The sequence below is a fragment of the Propithecus coquereli genome, unplaced genomic scaffold, assembly GCF_000956105.1.
Source record: "Propithecus coquereli isolate 6110/MARCELLA unplaced genomic scaffold, Pcoq_1.0 Scaffold270, whole genome shotgun sequence".
NCBI classification, from domain to species: domain Eukaryota; kingdom Metazoa; phylum Chordata; class Mammalia; order Primates; family Indriidae; genus Propithecus; species Propithecus coquereli.
In genome coordinates, this window is record NW_012148286.1 from 1,253,940 (window position 1) to 1,265,933 (window position 11,994).

The 11,994-nt window shown below is 36.5% G+C and overlaps 1 protein-coding gene across 2 annotated transcripts in view; it reads right to left on the reverse strand.

Annotated features, from left to right (window-relative positions):
• The window catches only part of PLA2G4A (phospholipase A2, group IVA (cytosolic, calcium-dependent)), a 158,333-nt gene that overhangs the window by 2,737 nt on the left and 143,602 nt on the right, over nt 1–11,994 (reverse strand). For both annotated transcript variants that reach the window (XM_012647830.1, XM_012647831.1), the window contains 2 exons: nt 6,393–6,588; nt 4,686–4,843 (listed from right to left, as the gene is read on the reverse strand). In XM_012647830.1, the coding sequence (XP_012503284.1) occupies nt 4,686–4,843; nt 6,393–6,588 (354 nt within the window). The remainder of the gene's footprint in view (nt 1–4,685; nt 4,844–6,392; nt 6,589–11,994) is intronic.

Here is an 11,994-nt window from a genome sequence, read left to right on the forward strand (position 1 = left end):
CCTACTTCATCTTTTTTTAATAATCTCTCCACCTTTCTAGGGACCCATGTTGGCAAGTTTATCGGTTGTTTTCTCCGTCTTCATAGTAACCCGAGAAATATCAACCCTCACTGCAGAGAAGTGCCCAAGTAAAATAAAAATCAACTCTTTTTTTTTCAAACACCCAAAAAGCTTTAAAATAGAAAAGACCTCAGGCGAAATTATACTGATAATGACCGCTGTCATTTCTTAATAACGAATTCATGAGCACAAAAAAATCAGCAATATCAATATCAAGATCTAATGGATTTACCATAATTGGACCTCAGCTGGTGTTCCTAGTAAACAAGCCGTTCTGATAAAGGAAAATGAACATTTACATTTATAACTCTGAAAAAACCCCAATTATATGCAATTTGAATGTGCAAATTGAACCACTAGGTGGCGTATTAACACTATGAAACCATTAACCAGGTTTCAGGTTTTTCAAATTACTGCAGAAAATGCCCAGTCCCGGGGAATTAAAATTCTGTGATATGAACAGAAGTTAATCGGGACTAGATCAGTTATTAAATTCAAACCTTTTGGCATGCTACTTGCTGTAGCATACATACATGCTAGATGTTTCCATGCAGCCTTTTGGCATACATACGACTAGATGTATCCAAAAAGGCAATATGTTAAATTTAAATCTTCCTAGGAATTATACTAGGAATAATCTTAGATAGTGTTTATATCTATTTTATAAAGATATTGTATATCTTATTTCTAAAGATAAGAACTTTGACTTATACCTAGACACTCTTATCAAAATGATGAAATATCAATAAATTAAGACTTAAGTACCAGTATTTCTGGATATATGGCTGTCCTCATTTTAATTAACAGTTAATATTTAACATTTTATAGAGTTATTTGATAAAGAATTTTAAAATCTCATGCATCATTAGCATATGCTAAATAAACCGACACATAATAGGTTCTTAGAACTGTGCCTATTCGGTTAATAAATTGAATGAGTGAGGCTGGGAAACAGTATATTTTTCTGTGGTAACTGAATCAATCAGGTCCTACAAAAAAGATCTTGGAAGGCACATTTCCTCCAGATCAAAGTGGGGTTCCATGAGTAGAGGGTGTAGCCATATGCTACATGGCCAGGCACGGACTGGGTACAGATTCCCCATGGTCAGAAACTCTGTCTCCAAACAACAGCGCCTTGTACTCTGACACTTGCTACCCCCAGTAAGGCAATGACATTTTAAACATCCGTCACGAAAATGTTATTGCATATTTATTTTAGGTGCCTGGCATTGTGATCAATATCTCTAGAAGATACAAGGCAAACAAAGCAAGTCACTGTTGTAAAAGTGTTTATAATTTATAATTAAAACCAGAAGAGATATGAACATGAATAATAGTTATTGTCGTTCTTACATTAGCTGCTTCAATTTACTGAATGTCTATTAAATGCTAAGCTCTGAAATTATGATTTTACTTAATCCTCATCCTAAGCCCACAAGATATGTATCATTATTTCCCCTTACAAATGAGGACAGTAAAATTTGGGAAGGTTAACCAGCATGTCCAATGTCACCTAGGCAAGAGGCAGCAAAGCAAGGATTTGAATACCCAATTTGGTCTGATTCCCAAGCCTCAGAGTCTCCCACATACCACATGTCTACCAATACAAGCCACTGTACATTAAGTTTCTTTTAAAAAAAAAACAAAACTTGAAATAGTACTGTGATTGTAAAAGCATTGAGGCAATGTTCAGGCAGTGAAAGGAATTTGGGAAGACTGAGTAAGTGCAGAAACCCGATGCCAATGAGAAACCCAGGCTGCTGCCACGAAGTGAGCAGAAACAGAGCAGAAGTCCTCTAGGATAAACTGGAATTTAGCTTCAGTCAAGCAGACCCGCCAGGATCTGCGGGACAAATGAAGCAACAGGAGTATGCAGCTGCCTGAGACAGCGTGGCCTCCTCAGAGCCAAAATTCAGATCGGAGTGTGAATGGAAGAGGAAAACTAGCCTTAAGCCACAGTAGACACAGCTACACAGTTGAAAACTTTCTTTCATGGCATCAGCACATAAGTGTGAGCTGCACTCTAAGAATTCATATTCGCAATGTCCACTCTCTACAACTCTAATGGTCCGTGGCAGCAGACAAGTGCCCATGTTGCTAAGGTGTAAATCAGTACCCTACTCTATTCAGATGGTGACAATGAGAGATTTAGCTAATGATCGAGCCTGATGAGCTCTCCAGCATCCTAACCTCAGCAGAGTTTCGTTGCTCTTTATATGTATCGTCACTTTTCAAGAAGTTTGATTCTGAAAAAAACAAAGGTGTTTTCTTGGTTAAAGTGGAGAAGCAGGGAGTCCCCAAGGAAGATATAAAATGTCAGTGAAAATTGAAAATTATACCTGGATACGAGACACCCCCCAGCATACACACACACACACACACACACACACACACACACACACACAGAAATCACCTGAATGTGAGTCTCAATGGTCCTGTAATTCAGGAGAAAGCTTACATTTATTTATTCAAAAAGCCATTTACTTAATGTCTAAGCTGCTATTACCTGTACAAACTTGTCTATATTGTTAATTCTGGGCATCCGCAAGGGCCTTTGGGGTGTAATCACCATGGATTTTCAGGGGTACAGGCTACAGACATGCATAGGTAAGGGTCCCCTTTAGTGAGCAGCTTCTGTTTCCAGGGCCTTGTTTATGCATCATCCTACTGCACATTCATGACTATAATTAGAATAGGGTCTATCACACCTGGTTTAGAGGTAAGGAAACCAAGGCTCCAAAAGTTTAAGTAGCTTATTCAAAGTCACCCAAGAGGCCCATCTGGGACTTAAAGATGATATAAAGCCCATGACCTTGCCTCTACATGCTGTGCCAAAAATGTTAGCAGAACCTGTTAAAAACTGCTTAATTAATGGCTTGTGAAGAATTAACATTTGATGAGCTATAAGTTAGGACAGTTATTTGGGGATTTAGTCTATTTTTGTTCAGGCTTTAACTTTTTCATTTATATGTCAAACAAACTACGTTGAAGAATATTTGTAAAATATATAAATAGAACTATATCATTCCTTATAGCAAATAGTTTAGCAGGTTTTATATAAACCAGAACAGGAAGAGAAATGTAGTTATTTAAGATATATATGTGTACATGTTTATATATTTCCAAGTCCAATAAAGTATTTATATACTCCTACAATCTAATTTTTTCCATTCAATGATAACTTATCAAGTTTAATACATTTCATTCCAAAGAATATATATATATAATTTTGGGTTTATTGGCTCATACTGACAAAATAGGATTACTGTGACATTAACCTTTAGCTCTCTTCTCTTTTCATAGCATGAGGTTTTATAAAACACACCCAACTCTATTTCAAAAATTTCTGTTCACTCTCTAAAAATCATAGATTAAAATATTCATTTTCTCTTAATATTCTTTCAATTTTCACAATCACTACAGAAATAATGCAGCATGTGCCTCTCAGATGTCCACTGCTTGCAAGATTTTGAAAAAAGGAAAAATCTATTGAGAAAATGATATATAAATTTTGATAAGCATGTTTTACATGAATTATCACATATTTTTAAATGAAGGTTTAAAGAAAAGAATTTTAGAGTTGTAGGACCTGAAGCTTTTGGGGAAAATTTATTATGTTTACAGAAATTAAAGATATCGATTAACAAATGTATTATGGTGCAACTGTCTTAACTGCACACTGGTCTCAGGCCAAACTAAACAGACAAACTATATTTGCCAGAGTTTTATTAGCTCACAAACTATAATTAAAGCCCATATGCACAGAAGACTCATCCACATACTCTGAGTTCCTTTGCACCATTCATAGTTTCCCAGAAGACTGGCAAATCAGACATGATGCCTTTTCCTCTCCATTTAATTTCTTTTTCTTTCATTCTTTTTTTTTCTAATGAACAAAATCCAATTGGGCCAATGAACTTGAGCTCTCACAACTGATCACAATTTTTCAGACACTAGGATTTGGAACCACAAGCCAACTATTTCGATTACACAATAGTGTTGATAAATGGTGAGTTAAAAACTAAAGACTTCACATAGACACAGAATCTTGGACGCAGATATACTAGTGATAGGAATGATTGATAGTGAAGAGAATGACTTGTTTCTAAAGCAAAGCATACTTGATATCTCAAGGGCTAAAAATGGGGGAGGCTATTACCTTTGGTGACACTCCCAAGATTCACAAAAAGAAAATATTTAAAAGCACGAATACATTCACTAAAATTCATGTCATGATATTTTTGTAGATTAACTACATTTCTGGTTACATTCACCTTCATACTTGTATATTTTCTTTTTATCATCTTTCTTCCTTACTGATAATTTATTTTATCATGTGACGAATACATTAAATACTTTGGTAAAGTGGCTGAGTATGAACCACATATTCAATAAAATAATAGCAAAGAATGTGGCTTTGTCAACTGGGACGCATGAGTTTCCTTACTTGTGAGTTTTGTACGGTTCTTCTGCAGATTAGTAAAATAATTTATGAAAGGTAAAGGGGCACATTTGGGGTGATATCACTCATAAACCTTATTTTTAATTAATTAAAAAGAAGCTTTGTTGCATTCAAGTGGTATGGAAGTAATTTGGCATTGTCAATGGTCACGGGAGACACTTACATCAATGTTGTTCAGGGTATTGAAGTACATGAGATCATGCAGCCTCTTGAATGCTTGATTTGGATATTGAAAATTGAAGGTTGAAAATGGTGATTCAGGGTCATCAAAAATATCAAAGTCAGCTATTTCTTTCTCTTCCTCAGTTTCTCTTGGAACACCTAAATACCAGAAAAATCACAAATTGGTGTTATTTTGAAAACTACAAAATATCTCTAAAACTTGGGGAATTAAACAAACAGACATAAAGACAGCATTGGGAGTCCCCACAGAGCCATGTAATCTGAAGTATCTCTGGACTTTATCATTTCAGTGTGTTCTGACTACATGACTTCCATTTGCCCCTGTCTGCATCTCTGTGCCTGAAGGCTTTCTCCCCTACCCTGCAATTGTAGAAGGCTGCTTTGCCTGCTAGCAGCAGGCTGGAAATTCTGGTAAATAACACTTTGCCCCAGGCAGCGGTCAACCAAAGACTGTAAGGAGTTAGGATATAAATATCCGAGGTCTCCTGCCTTTGAGTTGTGTGTGGGAAGGATGATCCTAGGGCACAGATTCTATTCCGTTTCCTAGACTTTCCCAGCAGGGTCAAGTTCCCCTTGTTCCCATCATGGTAGCCAACTGATTAACACATGCTTTGTTGTCTGCCTTCCTTCCCTTTACCACTTCCCCACTTCCTTACTAATAAACTGGATTGTTCTCTAGTTCACCCAAATAAACTATTGTACTTGAGTGCTTTTCTCAGAATCTGCTTCTGGGGCAACCCAAACCCAAAACATTATGTAATTGTCTTCATGCCACAGAAATCCCCTATATGTGCCAACTGCTCATTGGGCGTCTCCTTGAGAATTAACAGTGATAGAAAATTCTCTATGCTTTAAGTGCTCCACTGTTGGATAACTAAAGATGCCAGCCAGTTCTTCTTTCTTCTGTGCTGAAGTATGCCTCACAATAACCTCCACTTCTATTGATCCTTTCTCCATCTTCCTGAGAAACTAAGAAAAAGACTATTTTCCTCTCCATATTCCCATCACCCATCTTCTCTATTTTTTGTGTCTTTCCATTCACATAATGGAAAACTACATTTTTTGGTCCTAAAATCACATGGTTTTTACAGCCTTAAGCATCCTGTGTGTCCATCTCTAGACCTCCTTTTCTTAACCAATATTTTCCAGGATACAGAAGAGTCAACAGACTCCTCTGGATGTAGTAAAATGGAACAACTATGCCTTCAACTTGCTTCTCATTTTCTATGAAATACAACATGGCAACATGAAATTGCTGTACTGTTGTACAGCAATTGTACAGTACATGTTGTACTGTTAGATTATGTTAATCTTGTAGTCAGCTAAAATTCCCAGAGTCAGAATTTTTTGCATGAATTTTATGAAACAAAAGCTCTTACACAAGTGATATTCAAAATATTTGATTCAAAATCAATCAGAACAAACATAATTCAAGGTCTTAGAGTAAGGTCTCTGAGATTTTTTGCTAAGATAGTTGTTAGCTCTTCACTTTCTAGATTGTGAGCAACTCAGTGGAAAGAAAGAGCAGAAGTACTAGGGGGCTCAGCAGAGTAGCTATTTATCAAGGTGGGGAGGCACTTGATATTGCAACAGCTGGTACAGCAGGGCCAGAGTAAAATAGCTCACTACCAATTTGGCTTCCCTACTAAATTTCTATTGTATGGAATATGAATATATCCCAACATACCTGGAGCCTTGTACTTTCTGAAGTTGATGTTGGCCAGAACAAAGTGGATGATGGTTGGGCAATCTTTCTCCACATCAGGGTTCTTGGGTTTAAAGACATAGCACTCCTTCAGTCCTTCCCGATCAAACACGTTAGGATCGATCTTTGGAAAGGGGAGCTTGTTCATTTTAGCCCACTTTTCTGCAAGTAGAAGTTCCTGCGAGGGAAAGATGCATTTGTTCAGCTGATCTGACCATTACTCAATATTCATTAGGTGCCTTCTGTGTGCCAGCAGTATGCTCCTTGCTAGGATGAATAAAGACCCTGTTGCCAAGAAGCCCATCAATCTCAAAAAAATATAAAAGTACTCTCCAAATAAATCCACTGCTGTTATATCAACTTTTGACACAGGGCCAGCTCCACAGCAGGCATTTGGAAAATAACTGGTAAATTAAACTGAATGAAATTATGCTGAAGAAACAACTAAAGAAAAAAACACTATGGGTCCAGAATATTTATAACCATGTGAATGTTTTTTAACCCTCAGGATTAAAAAAAAAAAAAAGAATCTGATGACACAGAATGAGGACCATTCTGTTACTGGATTTTTACCTGTATCATCTCCACAAAAATGTTAAAAATACCTATTAAAAATTCATTCACTTTATGTATGTGAAAATATTTGAGTTACTCTGAATCAGCTTTTGTTGGCTTCTGATAATGAAAAAAACAGTCGAGCTTCCGGCCTCAGCATGTTGCTATTACATGTGTAAAGGTCAAGATTAGACCACAGAGAGGTACCAAGAGCTCTGTTAATGGCCATGGCGGATCGCATGATTGTTTCCACATAGTAGCTCCCTTCCTGGCAAAAAGATTATACGTCCCCACCAGAATGAGGAGACACATGGAACAGAGCCACAGCAGCCGATTTGCAGCTGCTGACACATAACATGACCAAGAAATTCATGTTCATTGTTCACTATTGAGATTTGAGGTTGGTTGTCTTTGCATCAAACCTGAGTAACTCAGTGGGTAAGCCCCCAAAATTAAATGTAAACTGGAGAACATAAATCAAAAGGAAAAGGTGCAGTGAATAGACCTTATTTCCATTTAGATGCAGCTTCAGAGAAAGTGGGATAAATAAGGAGCAGAGTATCATAGTGGTAAAAGCACAGGCTCCGGGGCCAGATGCCCGAGTCCAAATGCAAGCTCTGTGGCCTTGGGCATGTTTCTTAACTCAATGTCTCTGCACTCGATATCCTCAAAGATAAAATACGGAAGACATGAATAATCCCTCTCTCATAGACTGCTGTTAGAATTAAATAAATATTTTATAGTGTTTAAAACAGTGATTATTATATAGTAAGAGCTCTACACATGTTTGTTACATAAATACCAATAAAGAGAGCAAAAGAGAAGGAAAGAAAAAGTGGGGGTGGGGGGAACTAAAGAAAAGAAAGAAAAATAGGAACAGTGTTAGGGAAATTCCTAAAGAGAGAAGGTTTGGGGGCCACTGTCATTAGAATCTTAAGTTACTTTGCACAATCCTTATCATCAATTGATCCATTCAACAATAATCATTAGTGGTCAATCTAGGTCCCATGCTAGGAGTTGGAGATATAACAGTGAGTAAAACATTCATGGCTCTTGTTATGGGATTTGTAGCATGGTGGGTAAGAGATGGTAATCGAGTAATCCTTTCTGTTTAAAACTGTGATAAATGCCAGGAAAAAAAAGTACAGGCTGAGATTGTGCAGTCTACCCTGGGCCATCTCCCCAGAGTATTTATTAATCCAACAATTATTGAGCACCTGCTCTGTTCCAGGCATAGAGAGAGGCTGTCCCTGAAGGTGGGGAGTTTATTAAGCAGTGGGAGAGATAAACAGAGAGTCCAGTGCAGTCCGACAGAGCGGGGGAAGGTGCTGGGTGGTTATTCACCTGGGCTGTGCAGTCTGAAAGGCCCAGCTCAAACACACACCCCTCAACTTGCTGACTGGGCGACTTGGGGCAAATCGCTTCACCACCACAGCTCAACAGGGAACAAATTATTTTGGAGGGCAGCTGTATGCAGTGACTCTCTCCTAATGGCACAGTAGGGACAACGAATCACAACAGACAAACAGGGACGAGGTTGTTCTCAGTGCCATCTCCTTTCTACTTCATCTGTTTCTTATTTCTCGGCAAATTATTTTTCTACCACTGAAGAATAAAGCTAATGCTATTACCTTTCTCACAGGATTGCTGTGAGGATTAAATGAGATAATGGATGAAAACCTCAGTAATTTAGATTCTGAGAAAACAAGTACTTTAACATAGGACCTTAAGTTCAGAGACAAATACACTTTTCACTGAACGCTCGCGAGTCTTGATGCTTCTGGAATGTCATGAATTTTAAGTTGATCAACTCTTTCTCAGTACTATTTACAAAGAAATAAAAATCCCAGAAAATAAAGGATTTAATGTACAGAAAAGCGTTTGCTTCATAAACTATGAAGCTAAATATAATTATGCTTCACCGAAAATTCCATATAGGTATGAATAATTTGTTTGAAATTCGAGAAAACCCTCTTTTCCCCACCCCCTATTCAGTTGAATTAATCAGCTTGTTATTTCTTGTCTAGCACTGTTCAAAAGTATTCATTCATGATTATTCAACAGCAAAATAAAACCAAAAGTTCACATTGTGGAGCAATTGCGTGAGGAGAGGCAAAGAAAGGGCTTTCTAGTGTTTACAAACATGACTCAACGGTATGACCAGCGATGTGTGGCTGTGGGGAGAAAGAGGGAAGGGAACTACGTGATGTAAAAGCGAGGTTATTTTTAGACAGCTCACTTCACACTGGAATCAGGAAGAGACGGAGACTTTCCCTTTCCTTATAGGATCCTGATGTGGAAAAGATTAAAAACCGATGATGATAGAGACAGTGATTACAAGATGGAAAATCCATTTCCTCTCTGATGTCTCATTTCGCTCTGTAAAGACTTGAGAAACACTGACACAGACTCTGAGTCTGAGTAGACTCTTAAAAAAGTATCACTTTTTTAAAAGGATTCTAAAAGAAAGCAGTGAGCAAAAAAAACTACTGCTAAATTATAGCAATATGCCAGAACTGTGTTCTCTCTGTCGCTGCCAATTTTGGTGGCTGTTTGACGCCTCAGATACTTCACATTCCCATAGACTAGTTTATGGTAAACTTACAATGTACTAACTAAAATGATTTTCTGGGAAGATGAAAATTTGGCAGTCTCCTTCAGAGTATTCTTTTACCAAGTGATACTTTGTAAAATGTGTGTGCTCATTTGTGAGTACTAAAACCTGACGAAAATGTCTTGAAGGAGAGGAAAAACAAATAAATAACATAGAAATAAATACCATAACTAAATGTTATTTCTAGATAACAGATATATATTTGAAACATAGTATGAATAGCATATATATACCATTTTGTTTATTTATATGTAAATACGTATTTTAAATATATGAAAAATATATTTATCTACAGAAATGCATATATGTAAAATAATGAATTGGCTTTTCATTATAGGAAGTAGAATTTTTTTTGTCTCTGTGCAAACCAAGAATATGTGTTTTCTATTCTATAATGTTTCTCATTATTTAAAACTTATTTTTAAGATTGGGAAGAGGGATGGCATATAAGCATGTAAAGAAACACCAGAATCTTAAAAAAATATCGAAGAGACTAACATAAGATACATCAAATAGAAACGACAATTAAGAATTCATTATTTTATGGTTATGGTCACTCTTTCTTTCAATAAAAGACATTCTGGTATTAGGTTCCAAGAGCTTTATAATACAATAGGCATGAAGGTGATTTTCCATATCTAATATTGTATAGAGTTTACATAGTACTTTGTAGTTCTCATAAGTTCTTCACAAAAAGGTTACTATAAACTCACAAAAATATGTAAAGAGAAATTAATGTTGGGTATATCTACTCATCACAAGACATTTGATCCTCAGTGGCCAATATGGATATAGTAGATTGATTAGTGGCCCCCTAAAAGATAAATCCATGCCTTAATCCCTTGGCCCTGTGAATATGCTCTTATTTGGGAAAATAATCTTTGCAAATATAATTTAGTTAATGATCCTGAGGTGAGATCATCCTGGATTACGTGGATGGCCCCTGAATTTAATGACAATTATTCTTATAAGAGATAGAAGAGAAGATACACTTGCAAAAGAGAAGGCCATGCAAAAATGGAGACAGAGATTGGAGAGATGCAACCACAAGCCGAGGAATCCTGGAGTCACCCGAGCTGGAAAAAGCAAGGAAGGATTCTGCAGTGGAGCCTTTGGAGAGAGCGCAGCCCTGCTAATTTCGACTTTTGGTCTCCAGAACTGTGAGAGAATACGTTTCCGTGGTTGTAAGCCATCATGTTTGGGTTGATTTGTTCATAGCAGCTCAAAATAACTAATACAAGAGGTAAACCTGGAAGTACTATATTTAATTCTATGCAGTTTCCTTCATTAGCCATTGCGGATTGGGGCTCACAAAGCCAAGGCTTGGACTAATTTGGCCATGATGTGGGCCAACCTAGCAACTATAAATAAATCACAAGCAGAGATTCTAAAAAGGGTCATGCCCTAACGTCAACAAATAAGTCTGGTCATTGTGGAAAAATACAGATTCCTTTTCTTTTATTATAAGTTTAAGTGGAATTTTGACCCTGAGTGAAACATAGGAAGATAAACTTAATTTAGATACATTATTCTTATCATTTCTGAAGACTGCCTCATTTCAAATTGTCCTTCTTTCTTCCTTCTCTCCTTCCCTCATCGCCTCCTTCTCTTTTCTGTTTTTTTATTTTCTTTAATTTTTAAGAAGATAAACCCAGTGTTCTAGCTTCTGATCATGAAGCACATAAAAGAGCACTGAAAACTGAACCAAATTTATGTCCAATATATGGTAACATAGTATAGCATAATACAATTAATGGTACAATAACTTAAATTTATTACTCTCCATAAAATTTAGTAAATTAAAGGGGAAAAAATCTCTAGTAGCAAACCTTGAATTCTATATTCCTTGCTTTCTTGCTCCCCAATAAAACCCAAACTCCCCCTTTTCTACCCTAAATTTGCAGTCTGTTTATTTTGCATACTTGAGAGTAAAGACCCTGGCTTATTTTCAGGACCAATACTAAAGACAAATCTTATTAATTGTCCTCAGATGGACCCTAACAGTTAAGTCAATTTATATGGTATCTATCTAAGACATTAAATGTTTAACAAAAAGAAACTTGACAAAATAAAACATAGAGCTGCTTTTCTTAGAAAAATTAATAGGAATAATATTTAGAATCATGAGACTCTTTATATCAGATTATTATTAGGGTATGCACTAACTAATCTAAAAAACCGGTGTGACTTACATTGACGTCATTAACTTTCAAGGCCAGTTACAACGTAGATACAGCATAAACTGTGGTTGCCTTTATCAAAAGCCGTGATACCCATCTTTCTATATCTTCCTGTCAAAATCTGAGATTTAACTATACTTATAAAATGCTGAAATTAACAGTAATATAAATAAAGTCAATGGTTCTAATTTTTGTCCTGCATTTATGCTATACTCTTTTATGAAGAATGGTGTCC